This window comes from Pagrus major, chromosome 2, assembly GCF_040436345.1.
Source record: "Pagrus major chromosome 2, Pma_NU_1.0".
NCBI classification, from domain to species: domain Eukaryota; kingdom Metazoa; phylum Chordata; class Actinopteri; order Spariformes; family Sparidae; genus Pagrus; species Pagrus major.
The window spans coordinates 33433031-33450032 of record NC_133216.1 but is presented as its reverse complement, the minus strand read 5'-3'; the positions used below and the strand labels follow the sequence as shown (position 1 = coordinate 33450032).

The following is a 17002-nucleotide window of genomic DNA, read 5'->3' as shown; positions in this document are numbered from 1 at the left end:
CTCCCCCTGTTTGCGGAGCCCCTCTTGGATGGTGGTGCCCTTAGCATTTGCCTATACAGCCTATGCCAAGGGCTGGCTCTGGAGCCCAGAGACATTCTTACAGCGAAGATCGGCTCCAGAGGATGAGTGCCCCTGACAGGAGCAGCAGAAGATAGGGAGAGACTCCTTGATTCCACTACACCGCTGTTTTGTTCCGTCCTCCATGTGGCTTCATATCCCACAGGGAGCGTTTCAGAAGCAGAGCGTCATGTCTGCCTGATGTTGTTGACTTGCACAGATTATGGTTATTTCATCATTTCTCCTTGGTTTTTGTGCTTCTACTGTAATTGAATAGGCTACATAGTTAAATCATTTAGTTATTTGTCTGTTGTAAGTGGGTTTATTTTTAATATATCAGACATTGTGGTGCTGTAGATCCCCAGGTGTTTTATTTTGAAAATTGCCTGGATGCACTATGCTGATTAGCTGTCTGACTTCGTGACTGGCTTGATCTGCTCTGTGCAGATTCCGTCAAACATACACTTGGTGCGTATACTCTGCAGAGCAGAGCAGAGCTGAGAGCAGCCTCTGGGATGCTGCTCAAAGGGCCCGGTGGAAACTTGGGGAGAGGCCAAAGAGGTAGATCTGAGGTTGAAGTGTTATTGCATCTCAAACACTGCCGAAAACAGACTGCTATTGTGTGAGCTAACAGTTTGAGACAAGCACAGGGAATGCAATCAATGAAGCTAACCAATCAGAGGCAGAGTAGGGCGGATCTTATGGCAACTCAGGTGGGGCCCATAGAGTGCCGAAGTCACGCCCCTTCCAGTGGACCCCATGGGGCCTTATTACGGAAAAACTTTGTATGGTAATAAATGGTGAAAGACAAATCATTTTTTGATCCCACTTGAATTGTGTTACGAACTACACATGATATTTGCCAATTTAAAAATTAATTTCAAGTCAAGAAAGTCACACTTGTGTTCTCTGCTGTTCAAACAGAACTATACAATGACAAGGAGAGATTGTAGATTACATTTATACTGATTTCCTTTGGTATATCCATGAGCTTTATGAGCAAAATAATCATGTGATATGTAGATATCGTCACAATCCCACAACAGTATTGCAACATCCCTAGTATGCATGCACACTGGTTTGTTCACTGTGAGACTTTGGCTTTGAGACTTTGAATGATGCTTGTGTGCATGCTAGAGAAATAATGCTAGAAGCTACAGAAAGTTTTCGTTAGCAGCCCCAGCTGATATTGTGTTTGCTCTTTTCAATAATCTCTACACAAAAATGATGAGTAAAATGCTAACATGATCACTTTCAATAGTGGGCAAACTCTATAATTTTCCATATATCAACACAGGAACACAAGATCTCACCTTGTCGATAGTCACATTATTATCCTGACAATGATCTCCTCAGTAGCAGGGAAATAGGAATTCTGCCCCTCATGAATGATGTAACAGCTTTTCTCAGTAATAAGTAACCTTGATTTGACCTGGAGTCATGTGGCCCTCTTTGTACAATTACGGTCATTTTAAAAATGCAAGAATACCTTGTGAGGTCGTTCTTTCAGTCACCTCTCCTGAGCAAAAGGTTTATGTATGCATGTGCAGTATGTGTATAGAGGTGGTGTTTGACCTGTAGGTTGTGACCACATCATTCACTGCAAGACAGTTTAAAGGTGAGAGCATGGAGTGAAATGTATTTCTATGCATCTTTTTTTCATGCATATGGAAAAAGCTAAAGGGAAACATTTAAAGAAACAGTTCACCCAAAAGGGAAAATTCAGTCATTATCTACTCAACCCCCATGGAAAGTCAACATGGGGGTGAGTAGTTTACACACCATTTCTGGAGTTTTACAGCAAAACAGGGTTGCAGCATTCTACTTAACTTCTTTTAAAATAAAAAATAAAAAAAAAAAAAAAAAAATGTCTCCATACAGATCAAACATTGTAATCCAAATCGACAGAAGCCCCAAAATCCCAAATTGATATGAAATGACTTTATTTACACTCTCAAGCTTTGAGCTTTGCAGCTACAATGAAGATTTTGGCTTTAAAAAGGGAGTAAATACATCTTTTCAAATCAATTTGGGAGGTTCCAGAGACTTGGATTATGCAGGACAAGCTGTATGGAGCCATTTCATGTATTTTTTTTTAATTTTTTTATTCAGCTTTTTAGGAGAATGCTACAATGCTGTTTTGCTGTGAAGTTCCACAAAAGTTTCACCCGACTTTCTATCAGCATGGGGGTGAGTAAATAATGACTAGATTTTTATTTTTGGATGAACTGTTCCTTTAAGTAACACCAAATGATTCTAAAGCTGAGCTGGAAAACACTAGATGCAAACATTATTCTGTGTGTGTCTCATATTTCAGGTTGAACATTGGGAAGAATGACCTGGTGACGTTTTATGATGGAGATGACCTCACAGCTAAAGTACTGGGTCAGTATGGAGGATCAAAGTCTCGATTTAAGCTCTACACCTCCACTGCAGATGTCACCATCCAGTTCCAGTCTGACCCAGCCACCAACATCTACGGCTACGGCAACGGCTTCATAGTCCACTTCTTTGGTAAGCCATGTGCTCAAAGATGACTCAACCACACAGAGATTCAAACCTCAGGACTCATCAGGGAGCTCTGCCACCTACTGTTTAGCAGATTTTGAAATTTTAAGGCAAGTACCAGCTTAGTTTAAATTGATCAAACAGTTAATGGTGGCTGAATGTCAACAGTTGTGCTCAAGTTGACTATTTTCATGTCAAGTGTTCAGGGACCTTAAGGCACAGACAATGTAAGGCGCCACTTTAATCATGCAAACATAATGCAGTAAATGAAGGGTGCATGGACATGTACTCTCTGATCATGCATGCTTTTTTGATTCAAAAGTGCAGAAGTGCTGGGCAAGTGGAATATAAAGTAGATCACAGAGTGTGGCGATCAATAAATATACCCTAAGGCCATCACATGCCTGCTCTCAAAGGTCAAAAAGAGCTAAGCCAATCACAGTAAAGCATGACAACATTCAAAACACAGTATCACAAAGCTGCTGTCTGAGGGTTTTTTACCAGTGTTGTATAAAGTACCCAAAAGTCATACTTGAGTAAAAGTAAAGATATTGTGTTAAAATATTACTTTGTTAAAAGTGAAAGTCATCCATATGAAAAGTACTTGAGCAAAAGTTTTAAGTATCTGATATTAAAATGATCAAAAGTATTTTTTTGGCAATAAACGTACTTACATATTTAAAGTATAGCTAAAAGTAAATTATACGTGTACATGTATGTATACACTGTGTACTTGAGGTCAACCAATTATCGGATCTGATATTCAGCATTTCCAGATTATAGATATCAGTGTGTTCTTCTGATAAATTTAATTAAAAAACGCACTACTTTGACTCTGATGCAGCATAATCTGCAAAGTAACAGGTAACTAAAGTATTCAAATAAATGAAGTGGAGTAAAAAGTACAATATTTGCCTCCAAAATGTAGTGGAGTGGAAATATAAAGTAGCAGAATATGGAAGTTCTTCAATAAAGTATGAGTACACCTACATCATAATTGTACTTAAGAACTGTAGTTTATATGAAAAGCATTAAACTGATGCCTTTTTAGTCATAAGTATACTGTACCTCACATTGTAAATGTTTATACATATATATATATATATATGTATATATGTATATATATATATATATATATATATATATATATATATATATATATATATATATATATAGATAGATAGATAGATAGATAGATAGATAACTTTATTAATCCCTGAGGGGAAATAAGGTTATCATAGCAGGTACATTCAAGTACAAATACAATCAAAATACAAGGTATAGAAACAATAAGAAATTAAAGCTGCAAGCAGCGATGAACGGGCCCTCGCAGTCCACGCGGGTCGGGGCGTGCTGCTGTCGTTACATGCTGCTGTTGTGACATGCTGCTGTCGGGGTTTCTACTTGCAACAACTTCCATTGAGGAAATGAAAGTGAAGGCAGTGAAGCTGTCATTTCGTCATTTAGCAATAAAAGCGCCACCTATTGGTCGATTTGCACGAAATTTTGTAGAAATGCTCATCGTGCCATGGAACACAATTGGCAAAAGTTTTGTGTTCATCGGACTGTATTTCATCAAGATACACAAGAATGTCTGTTTGACCACAATGCGCAGGAAATTGTTGTTTTATATTTTGGCCGTTCTGTGGACTAGCACATTTCTTTTAATAACTTTTTGTCAGGAGGGTCCAGAGATGCTGCGTGCAAAGTTTGGTGCAAATTGGAAAAATTGCCTGGGAGGAGTTCGAAAAAGTAGGTTTGCGACATTTGGCGAATTTGCAAATGGAAATTCAGTGCGAACGTGGGCGTGGCCTACATCACACGGTTCGGCTGTATTCAGGGAACATATAGATATAATGTTTAAAAATGTGCACCATATTATGTGGGAGTAATTAGCAAAAAACTTTTTTTCTTGATAATAGCGCCACCTGCTGGTCATTTTTGGTGTGTGAGTTACAGGGGCCAGTCTGTACCGCCCCTATGAATTTCATATCCATAAGTGTTATGGTGTGGGCACAGTGGCAAATATAAAATGAAACTGCCACCAGAGCGCCACCTAGTGTCAGATCGGTAACCCCTTTGTCAGCTATCCTCAGGAGGGCATTGGCAATGAGTGTACCAAGTTTTGTGTTCATTCGACCAACCGATGTTGAGATATAAAATACTTCAATTTAAATAGCGCCACCTAGTGGTCGTCGGCCAAAATTTAGCACAGAGCCTTAGGGCCTCATGAGGAAGTAGTATCCTGAGTTTCACGTCATTCGGACAAACCAATGTGGAGATATGCAACGCTTCCTGTTTGGAACGAAATCTGCAGGAAGTAGTTATTTAATAACTTGAGTATTGTTTGGAATAGCAAAATTCTTTTAATAACTTTTTGTCAGGAGCATCCACAGATGCTGTGTGCAACGTTTGGCGCAAATCGGTGAAATTGCCTGGGAGGAGTTCGAAAAAGTAGGTTTACAACATTTGGCGAGCTAGCGAAAAAAATGGTAGGCAGAAATGGGCGTGGCCTATATCAGGAGATTCAGCACAATTCACTGAACGCGTGGATGTAAGGTTTTTGAATGTGCAACAAAGTATATGGGAGTTATTAGCCAAAACACACTTTTCTTGATTGTAGCGCCACCTACTGGTGAAAATTCTGAACGACAACAGATTATAAAATTTTTCGCCAGGTGTGATCTATATTCCAAGTTTGGTGACTTTTGGGGTATGTTCAGGCAGTGAAAAATGCGATCATTACGGACAAAGGAAAATAATAATAATAATAATAATAATAATTAAAGCTGCAAGCAGCGATGAACGGGCCCTCGCAGTCCACGCGCGTCGGGGCGTGCTGCTGTCGTGACATGATGCTGTCGGGGCATGCTGCTGTCGTTACATGCTGCTGTCCGGGCATGCTGCTGTCGAGGCTTGTTCATGCAACAACTTCCATAGAGGAAATGAAAGTGAAGACAGTGAAGCTGTCATTTCGTCATTTAGCAATAAAAGCGCCACCTATTGGTCGATTTGCACGAAATTTTGTAGAAATGCTCATCGTGCCATGGAACACAATTGCCAAAAGTTTTGTGTTAATCGGACTGTATTTCATCAAGATACACAAGAATGTCTGTTTGACCACAATGTGCAGGAAATTGTTGTTTTATATTTTGGGCGTTGTGTGGACTAGCACATTTCTTTTAATAACTTTTTGTCAGGAGGGTCCAGAGATGTTGCGTGCAAAGTTTGGTGCAAATTGGAGAAAGTGCCTGAGAGGAGTTCGAAAAAGTAGGTTTGCGACATTTGGCGAATTTGCAAATGGAAATTCAGTGCGAACGTGGGCGTGGCCTACATCACACGGTTCGGCTGTATTCAGGGAACATATAGATATAATGTTTAACAATGTGCACCATATTATGTGGGAGTAATTAGCAAAAAACGTTTTTTCTTGATAATAGCGCCACCTGCTGGTGATTTTTGGTGTGTGAGTTACAGATGCCAGTCTATACCACCCCAATCAGTTTCATGTCCATAAGTGTTATGGTGTGGGCACAGTGCCAATTATAAAATGAAACTGCCACCAGAGCGCCACCTACTGTCAGATCGGTAACACCTTCGTCAGTTCTCCTCAGGAGACCATTGGCAATCAGTGTACCAAGTTTTGTGTTAATCTGACCAACCGATGTTGAGATATAAAATACTTCAATTTAAATAGCGCCACCTAGTGGTCATGGGCCAAGATTTTGCACAGAGTCTTAGGGGCTCATGGGGAAGTAGTGTCCTGAGTTTCACATCATTCGGACACACCAATGTGGAGATATGCAACACTTCCTGTTGTGACCCAAACCCACAGGAAGTTGTTATTTAATAACTGGAGTATTGTTTGGAATAGCAAAATTCTTTTAATAACTTTTTGTCAGGAGGGTCCACAGATGCTGTGTGAAAAGTTTGGTGCAAATCGGTGACATTGCCTGGGAGGAGTTCGAAAAAGTAGGTTTGCGACATTTCGCGCGCTAGCGAAAAAAAACGGTAGGCGGAAATGGGCGTGGCCTATATCAGGAGATTCAGTACCATTCACTGAACAAGGGGATATGAGGTATTTGAATGTGCGACAACGTATGTGGGAGTTATTAGCCAAAACACACTTTCCTTGATTATAGCGCCACCTAGTGCTGAAAATTCACAATGACAACAGATTATAAAATTTTTCGCCAGGTATGACATATATTCCAAGTTTGATGACTTTTGGGGTATGTTCAGGCAGTGAAAAATGCGTTCATTTGGGAAAAATAAAAATAAAAATAATAATAATAATCATTACAATTACAATAGGGTCCTTGCAGTTTCACTGCTCGGGCCCTAATTAAAGCTGCAAGCAGCGATGAACGGGCCCTCGCAGTCCACGCGCGTCGGGGCGTGCTGCTGTCGGGACATGCTGCTGTCGGGGCATGCTGCTGTCGTTACATGCTGCTGTGTGGGCTTGCTGCTGTTGAGGCTTGTTCATGCAACAACTTGCGTAGAGGAAACAAAACTGAAGGCAGTGAAGCTGCTGTTTTGTCATTTAGCAATAAAAGCGCCACCTATTGGTCGATTTGCACGAAATTTTGTAGAAATGCTCATCGTGTCATGGAACACAACTGGGAAAAGTTTTGTGTTAATCGGACTGTATTTCATCAAGATACACAAGAATGTCTGTTTGACCACAATGTGCAGGAAATTGTTGTTTTATAATTTGGGCATTCTGTGGACTAGCACATTTCTTTTAATAACTTTTTGTCAGGAGGGTCCAGAGATGCTGCGTGCAAAGTTTGGTGCAAATCGGAGAAATTGCCTGGGAGGAGTTCGAAAAAGTAGGTTTGCGACATTTGGCGAATTTGCGAATGGAAATTCAGTGCGAACGTGGGCGGGGCCTACATCACACGGTTCGGCTGTATTCAGGGAACATATAGATATAATGTTTAACAATGTGCACCATATTATGTGGGAGTAATTAGCAAAAAACATTTTTTCTTGATAATAGCGCCACCTGCTGGTCATTTTTGGTGTGTGAGTTACAGGGGCCGGTCTATACCACCCCTATGAATTTCATATCCATAAGTGTTATGGTGTGGGCACAGTGCCAAATCTAAAATGAAACTGCCACCAGAGCGCCACCTAGTGTCAGATCGGTAACCCCTTTGTCAGCTGTCCTCAGGAGGGCATTGGCAATGACTGTACCAAGTTTCGTATTAATCCGACCAACCGATGTCGAGATATAAAATACTTCAATTAAAAGAGCGCCACCTAGTTGTCATGGGACAAGATTTTGCACAGAGCCTTAGGGCCTCATGCGGAAGTAGGATCCTGAGTTTGACGTCATTCAGACACACCAATGTGGAGATATGCAACACTTCCTGTTGTGACCCAAATCCACAGGAAGTTGTTATTTAATAACTTGAGAATTCTTTGGCGTATCAAAATTCTTTTAATAACTTTTTGTCAGGAGCGTCCACAGATGCTGTGTGCAAAGTTTGGTGCAAATCGGTGAAATTGCCTGGGAGGAGTTCGAAAAAGTAGGTTTTCGACATTTCGCGCGCTAGCGAAAAAAAACGGTAGGCGGAAATGGGCGTGGCCTATATCAGGAGATTCAGCATGATTCACTGAACGCGTGGATATAAGGTTTTTGAACGTGCGACAAAGTATGTGGGAGTTATTAGCCAAAACGCACTTTCCTTGATTATAGCGCCACCTAGTGCTGAAAATTCACAATGACAACAGATTATAAAATTTTTCGCCAGGTCTGATCTATATTCCAAGTTTGATGAGTTTTGGGGTATGTTCAGGCAGTGAAAAATGCGATCATTTTGGCAGAAGAAAAAAAATAATAATCATTACAATTACAATAGGGTCCTCGCAGTTTCACTGCTCGGGCCCTAATAATCATTACAATTAAAGCTGCAAGCAGCGATGAACGGGCCCTCGCAGGCCACGCGGGTCGGGCCGTGCTGCTGTCGGGGCGTGCTCCTTACCCGGACCCATTGCCCCGTTATTGTGCGCGCATGTCTTAACTGATAGCCAAAAAGCGGTTTTGTGTTGATAATAGCGCCACCTGCTGGTGAATTTTGGTGTGTGAGTTACAGATGCCAGTCTATACCGGCCCAATCAGTTTCATATCCATAAGTGTTATGGTGTGGGCACAGTGCCAATTATAAAATGAAACTGCCACCAGAGCGCCACCTAGTGTCAGATCGGTAACACCTTCGTCAGCTGTCCTCAGGAGGCCATTGGCAATCAGTGTACCAAGTTTCGTGTTAATCCGACCAACTGACGTCGAGATATAAAATACTTCAATTTAAATAGCGCCACCTAGTGGTCATGGGCCAAGATTTTGCACAGAGCCTTAGGGGCTCATGGGGAAGTAGTGTCCTCAGTTTCATGTCATTTGGACACACCAATGTGGAGATATGCAACACTTCCTGTTTTGACCCGAATCCACAGGAAGTTGTTATTTAATAAGTTGAGTATTCTTTGGCGTATCAAAATTCTTTTAATAACTTTTTGTCAGAAGGGTCCACTGATGCTGTGTGCAAAGTTTGGTGAAAATCGGTGAAATTGCCTGGGAGGAGTTCGAAAAAGTAGGTTTGCGACATTTCGCGAGCTAGCGAAAAAAAACGCTAGGCGCAAATGGGCGTGGCCTATATCAGGAGATTCAGCAAGATTCACTGAACGCGTGGATATAAGGTTTTTGAATGTGCGACAAAGTATGTGGGAGTTATTAGGCAAAAACGGTTTGTGTTGATAATAGCGCCACCTGCTGGTGATTTTTGGTGTGTGAGTTACAGATGCCAGTCTATACCGCCCCTATGAATTTCATATCCATAAGTGTTATGGTGTGGGCACAGTGCCAATTATAAAATGAAACTGCCACCAGAGCGCCACCTAGTGTCAGATCGGTAACACCTTCATCAGCTGTCCTCAGGAGGCCATTGGCAATGAGTGTACCAAGTTTTGTGTTAATCCGACCAACCGATGTCGAGATATTAAATACTTCAATTTAAATAGCGCCACCTAGTGGTCATCGGCCAAAATTTAGCACAGAGCCTTAGAGCATCATGAGGAAGTAGGATCCTGAGTTTGACGTCATTTGGACAAACCAATGTGGAGATATGCAACACTTCCTGTTTGGAACGAAATCTGCAGGAAGTTGTTATTTAATAACTTGAGTATTTTTTGGAATATCAAAATTCTTTTAATAACTTTTTGTCAGGAGGGTCCACAGATGCTGTGTGCAAAGTTTGGTGCAAATTGGTGAAATTGCCTGGGAGGAGTTCGAAAAAGTAGGTTTTCGACATTTCGTGAGCTAGCATAAAAACGGTAGGCGGAAATGGGCGTGGCCTATATCAGGAGATTCAGCACAATTCACTGAACACGTGGATACAAGGTTTTTGAATGTGCGACAAAGTATGTGGGAGTTATTAGCCAAAACGCACTTTCCTTATTACAGCGCCACCTAGCGGTGAAAATCCACAACGACAACAGATTATAAAATTTTTCGCCAGGTTTGATCTATATTCCAAGTTTGGTGACTTTTGGGGTATGTTCAGGCAGTGAAAAATGCGATCATTTTGGCCGAAAAATAATAATAATAATAATAATCATTCGAAAAACAATAGGGTCCTCGCAGGTTCCCTGCTCGGGCCCTAATTAAAGCTGCAAGCAGCGATGAACGGGCCCTCGCAGTCCACGCGGGTCGGGGCGTGCTGCTGTCGGGGCATGCTGCTGTCGGGGCATGCTGCTGTCGTGACATGCTGCTGTCGGGGCTTGTTCATGCAACAACTTCCATAGAGGAATCAAAACTGAAGGCAGTGAAGCTGTCATTTCGTCATGTAGCAATAAAAGCGCCACCTATTGGTCGATTTGCACGAAATTTTGTAGAAATGCTCATCATGCCATGGAACACAATTGCCAAAAGTTTTGTGTTGATCGGACTGTATTTCATCAAGATACACAAGAATGTCTGTTTGACCACAATGCGCAGGAAATTGTTGTTTTATATTTTGGCCGTTCTGTGGACTAGCACATTTCTTTTAATAACTTTTTGTCAGGAGTGTCCAGAGATGCTGCGTGCAAAGTTTGGTGCAAATTGGAAAAATTGCCTGGGAGGAGTTCGAAAAAGTAGGTTTGCGACATTTGGCGAATTTGCAAATGGAAATTCAGTGCGAACGTGGGCGTGGTCTACATCACACTGTTCGGCTGTATTCAGGGAACATATAGAGATAATGTTTAACAATGTGCACCGTATTATGTGGGAGTAATTAGCAAAAAACGTTTTTTCTTGATAATAGCGCCACCTGCTGGTCGTTTTTGGTGTGTGAGTTACAGGGGCCAGTCTGTACCACCCCTATGAATTTCATATCCATAAGTGTTATGGTGTGGGCACAGTGCCAAATATAAAATGAAACTGCCACCAGAGCGCCACCTAGTGTCAGATCGGTGACCCCTTTGTCAGCTGTCCTCAGGAGGGCAGTGGCAATGAGTGTACCAAGTTTTGTCTTCATCCGACCAACCGATGTTGAGATATAAAATACTTCAATTTAAATAGCGCCACCTAGTGGTCATCGACCAAGATTTTGCACAGAGCCTTAGGGGCTCATGGGGAAGTAGTATCTTGAGTTTTACGTCATTCGGACACACCAATGTGGAGATGTGCAACACTTCCTGTTGTGACCCAAATCCACAGGAAGTTGTTATTTGATAACTTGAGTATTCTTTGGCATATCAATATTCTTTTAATAACTTTTTGTCAGAAGGGTCCACAGATGCTGTGTGCAAGGTTTGGTGCAAATCGGTGAAATTGCCTGGGAGGAGTTCGAAAAAGTAGGTTTTCGACATTTCGCGAGCTAGCGAAAAAAAACGGTAGGCGGAAATGGGCGTGGCCTATATCAGGAGATTCAGCACAGTTCACTGAACGCGTGGATGTAAGGTTTTTGAATGTGCGACAAAGTATGTGGACGTTATTAGCCAAAACACACTTGCCTTGATTGTAGCGCCACCTAGTGGTGAAAATTCAGAATGACAACAGATTATAAAATTTTTCACCAGGTCTGATCTATATTCCAAGTTTGATGAGTTTTGGGGTATGTTCAGGCAGTGAAAAATGCGATCATTTCGTCAGAAGAAAAAAAATAACAAAAAATAATAACCATTAGAAAAACAATAGGGTCCTCGCAGTTTCACTGCTCGGGCCCTAATTAAAGCTGCAAGCAGCGATGAACGGGCCCTCGCAGTCCACGCGCGTCGGGGCGTGCTGCTGTCGGGACATGCTGCCGTCGGGGCATGCTGCTGTCGTTACATGCTGCTGTGTGGGCTTGCTGCTGTCGAGGCTTGTTCATGCAACAACTTGCGTAGAGGAAACAAAACTGAAGGCAGTGAAGCTGCTGTTTTGTCATTTAGCAATAAAAGCGCCACCTATTGGCCGATTTGCATGAAATTTTGTAGAAATGCTCATCGTGCCATGGAACACAATTGGCAAAAGTTTTGTGTTAATCGGACTGTATTTCATCAAGATACACAAGAATGTCTGTTTGACCACAATGCGCAGGAAATTGTTGTTTTATATTTTGGGCGTTGTGTGGACTAGCACATTTCTTTTAATAACTTTTTGTCAGGAGGGTCCACAGATGCTGCGTGCAAAGTTTGGTGCAAATTAGAAAAATTGCCTGGGAGGAGTTCGAAAAAGTAGGTTTGCGACATTTGGCGAATATGCTAATGGAAATTCAGTGCCAACATGGGCGTGGCCTACATCACACGGTTCGGCTGTGTTCAGGGAACATATAGATATAATGTTTAACAATGTGCACCATATTATGTGGGAGTAATTAGCAAAAAACGTTTTTTCTTGATAATAGCGCCACCTGCTGGTCATTTTTGGTGTGTGAGTTACAGGGGCCAGTCTATACCACCCCTATGAATTTCATATCCATAAGTGTTATGGTGTGGGCACAGTGCCAAATATAAAAAGAAACTGCCACCAGAGCGCCACCTAGTGTCAGATCGGTGACCCCTTTGTCAGCTGTCCTCAGGAGGGCAGTGGCAATGAGTGTACCAAGTTTTGTCTTCATCCGACCAACCGATGTTGAGATATAAAATACTTCAATTTAAATAGCGCCACCTAGTGGTCATCGACCAAGATTTTGCACAGAGCCTTAGGGGCTCATGGGGAAGTAGTATCTTGAGTTTTACGTCATTCGGACACACCATTGTGGAGATATGCAACACTTCCTGTTGTGACCCAAATCCACAGGAAGTTGTTATTTAATAACTTGAGTATTCTTTGGTGTATCAAAATTCTTTTAATAACTTTTTGTCAGAAGTGTCCACAGATGCTGTGTGCAAAGTTTGGTGCAAATTGGTGAAATTGCCTGGGAGGAGTTCGAAAAAGTAGGTTTTCTACATTTCGCAAGCTAGCGAAAAAAAACGGTAGGCGGAAATGGGCGTGGCCTATATCAGAAGACTCAGCACAATTCACTGAACGTGTGGATATAAGGTTTTTGAATGTGCGACAAAGTATGTGGGAGTTATTAGCCAAAACGCTCTTTCCTTGATTATAGCGCCACCTAGTGGTGAAAATTCACAATGACAACAGATTATAAAATTTTTCGCCAGGTCTGATCTATATTCCAAGTTTGGTGAGTTTTGGGGTATGTTCAGGCAGTGAAAAATGCGATCATTTGGGACAAAGAAAAACAAATAATAAAAAAAATAATCACGAGAAAAACAATAGGGACCTCGCAGGTTTCCTGCTCGGGCCCTAATTAAAGCTGCAAGCAGCGATGAACGGGCCCTCGCAGTCCACGCGCGTCGGGGCGTGCTGCTGTCGTGACATGATGCTGTCGGGGCATGCTGCTGTCGTTACATGCTGCTGTCCGGGCATGCTGCTGTCGAGGCTTGTTCATGCAACAACTTCCATAGAGGAAATGAAAGTGAAGACAGTGAAGCTGTCATTTCGTCATTTAGCAATAAAAGCGCCACCTATTGGTCGATTTGCACGAAATTTTGTAGAAATGCTCATCGTGCCATGGAACACAATTGCCAAAAGTTTTGTGTTAATCGGACTGTATTTCATCAAGATACACAAGAATGTCTGTTTGACCACAATGTGCAGGAAATTGTTGTTTTATATTTTGGGCGTTGTGTGGACTAGCACATTTCTTTTAATAACTTTTTGTCAGGAGGGTCCAGAGATGTTGCGTGCAAAGTTTGGTGCAAATTGGAGAAAGTGCCTGAGAGGAGTTCGAAAAAGTAGGTTTGCGACATTTGGCGAATTTGCAAATGGAAATTCAGTGCGAACGTGGGCGTGGCCTACATCACACGGTTCGGCTGTATTCAGGGAACATATAGATATAATGTTTAACAATGTGCACCATATTATGTGGGAGTAATTAGCAAAAAACGTTTTTTCTTGATAATAGCGCCACCTGCTGGTGATTTTTGGTGTGTGAGTTACAGATGCCAGTCTATACCACCCCAATCAGTTTCATGTCCATAAGTGTTATGGTGTGGGCACAGTGCCAATTATAAAATGAAACTGCCACCAGAGCGCCACCTACTGTCAGATCGGTAACACCTTCGTCAGTTCTCCTCAGGAGACCATTGGCAATCAGTGTACCAAGTTTTGTGTTAATCTGACCAACCGATGTTGAGATATAAAATACTTCAATTTAAATAGCGCCACCTAGTGGTCATGGGCCAAGATTTTGCACAGAGTCTTAGGGGCTCATGGGGAAGTAGTGTCCTGAGTTTCACATCATTCGGACACACCAATGTGGAGATATGCAACACTTCCTGTTGTGACCCAAACCCACAGGAAGTTGTTATTTAATAACTGGAGTATTGTTTGGAATAGCAAAATTCTTTTAATAACTTTTTGTCAGGAGGGTCCACAGATGCTGTGTGAAAAGTTTGGTGCAAATCGGTGACATTGCCTGGGAGGAGTTCGAAAAAGTAGGTTTGCGACATTTCGCGCGCTAGCGAAAAAAAACGGTAGGCGGAAATGGGCGTGGCCTATATCAGGAGATTCAGTACCATTCACTGAACAAGGGGATATGAGGTATTTGAATGTGCGACAACGTATGTGGGAGTTATTAGCCAAAACACACTTTCCTTGATTATAGCGCCACCTAGTGCTGAAAATTCACAATGACAACAGATTATAAAATTTTTCGCCAGGTATGACATATATTCCAAGTTTGATGACTTTTGGGGTATGTTCAGGCAGTGAAAAATGCGTTCATTTGGGAAAAATAAAAATAAAAATAATAATAATAATCATTACAATTACAATAGGGTCCTTGCAGTTTCACTGCTCGGGCCCTAATTAAAGCTGCAAGCAGCGATGAACGGGCCCTCGCAGTCCACGCGCGTCGGGGCGTGCTGCTGTCGGGACATGCTGCTGTCGGGGCATGCTGCTGTCGTTACATGCTGCTGTGTGGGCTTGCTGCTGTTGAGGCTTGTTCATGCAACAACTTGCGTAGAGGAAACAAAACTGAAGGCAGTGAAGCTGCTGTTTTGTCATTTAGCAATAAAAGCGCCACCTATTGGTCGATTTGCACGAAATTTTGTAGAAATGCTCATCGTGTCATGGAACACAACTGGGAAAAGTTTTGTGTTAATCGGACTGTATTTCATCAAGATACACAAGAATGTCTGTTTGACCACAATGTGCAGGAAATTGTTGTTTTATAATTTGGGCATTCTGTGGACTAGCACATTTCTTTTAATAACTTTTTGTCAGGAGGGTCCAGAGATGCTGCGTGCAAAGTTTGGTGCAAATCGGAGAAATTGCCTGGGAGGAGTTCGAAAAAGTAGGTTTGCGACATTTGGCGAATTTGCGAATGGAAATTCAGTGCGAACGTGGGCGGGGCCTACATCACACGGTTCGGCTGTATTCAGGGAACATATAGATATAATGTTTAACAATGTGCACCATATTATGTGGGAGTAATTAGCAAAAAACATTTTTTCTTGATAATAGCGCCACCTGCTGGTCATTTTTGGTGTGTGAGTTACAGGGGCCGGTCTATACCACCCCTATGAATTTCATATCCATAAGTGTTATGGTGTGGGCACAGTGCCAAATCTAAAATGAAACTGCCACCAGAGCGCCACCTAGTGTCAGATCGGTAACCCCTTTGTCAGCTGTCCTCAGGAGGGCATTGGCAATGACTGTACCAAGTTTCGTATTAATCCGACCAACCGATGTCGAGATATAAAATACTTCAATTAAAAGAGCGCCACCTAGTTGTCATGGGACAAGATTTTGCACAGAGCCTTAGGGCCTCATGCGGAAGTAGGATCCTGAGTTTGACGTCATTCAGACACACCAATGTGGAGATATGCAACACTTCCTGTTGTGACCCAAATCCACAGGAAGTTGTTATTTAATAACTTGAGAATTCTTTGGCGTATCAAAATTCTTTTAATAACTTTTTGTCAGGAGCGTCCACAGATGCTGTGTGCAAAGTTTGGTGCAAATCGGTGAAATTGCCTGGGAGGAGTTCGAAAAAGTAGGTTTTCGACATTTCGCGCGCTAGCGAAAAAAAACGGTAGGCGGAAATGGGCGTGGCCTATATCAGGAGATTCAGCATGATTCACTGAACGCGTGGATATAAGGTTTTTGAACGTGCGACAAAGTATGTGGGAGTTATTAGCCAAAACGCACTTTCCTTGATTATAGCGCCACCTAGTGCTGAAAATTCACAATGACAACAGATTATAAAATTTTTCGCCAGGTCTGATCTATATTCCAAGTTTGATGAGTTTTGGGGTATGTTCAGGCAGTGAAAAATGCGATCATTTTGGCAGAAGAAAAAAAATAATAATCATTACAATTACAATAGGGTCCTCGCAGTTTCACTGCTCGGGCCCTAATAATCATTACAATTAAAGCTGCAAGCAGCGATGAACGGGCCCTCGCAGGCCACGCGGGTCGGGCCGTGCTGCTGTCGGGGCGTGCTCCTTACCCGGACCCATTGCCCCGTTATTGTGCGCGCATGTCTTAACTGATAGCCAAAAAGCGGTTTTGTGTTGATAATAGCGCCACCTGCTGGTGAATTTTGGTGTGTGAGTTACAGATGCCAGTCTATACCGGCCCAATCAGTTTCATATCCATAAGTGTTATGGTGTGGGCACAGTGCCAATTATAAAATGAAACTGCCACCAGAGCGCCACCTAGTGTCAGATCGGTAACACCTTCGTCAGCTGTCCTCAGGAGGCCATTGGCAATCAGTGTACCAAGTTTCGTGTTAATCCGACCAACTGACGTCGAGATATAAAATACTTCAATTTAAATAGCGCCACCTAGTGGTCATGGGCCAAGATTTTGCACAGAGCCTTAGGGGCTCATGGGGAAGTAGTGTCCTCAGTTTCATGTCATTTGGACACACCAATGTGGAGATATGCAACACTTCCTGTTTTG

General features: G+C 42.2%; 1 protein-coding gene across 1 annotated transcript in view; it reads left to right on the top strand.

The window, feature by feature from the left end:
* Positions 1 to 17002, top strand: part of sez6b (seizure related 6 homolog b) — a 186575-nt gene that overhangs the window by 130368 nt on the left and 39205 nt on the right. Inside the window, exon 9 of the mRNA XM_073495562.1 lies at positions 2375 to 2571. Within this exon, the coding sequence (XP_073351663.1) occupies positions 2375 to 2571 (197 nt within the window). The remainder of the gene's footprint in view (positions 1 to 2374; positions 2572 to 17002) is intronic.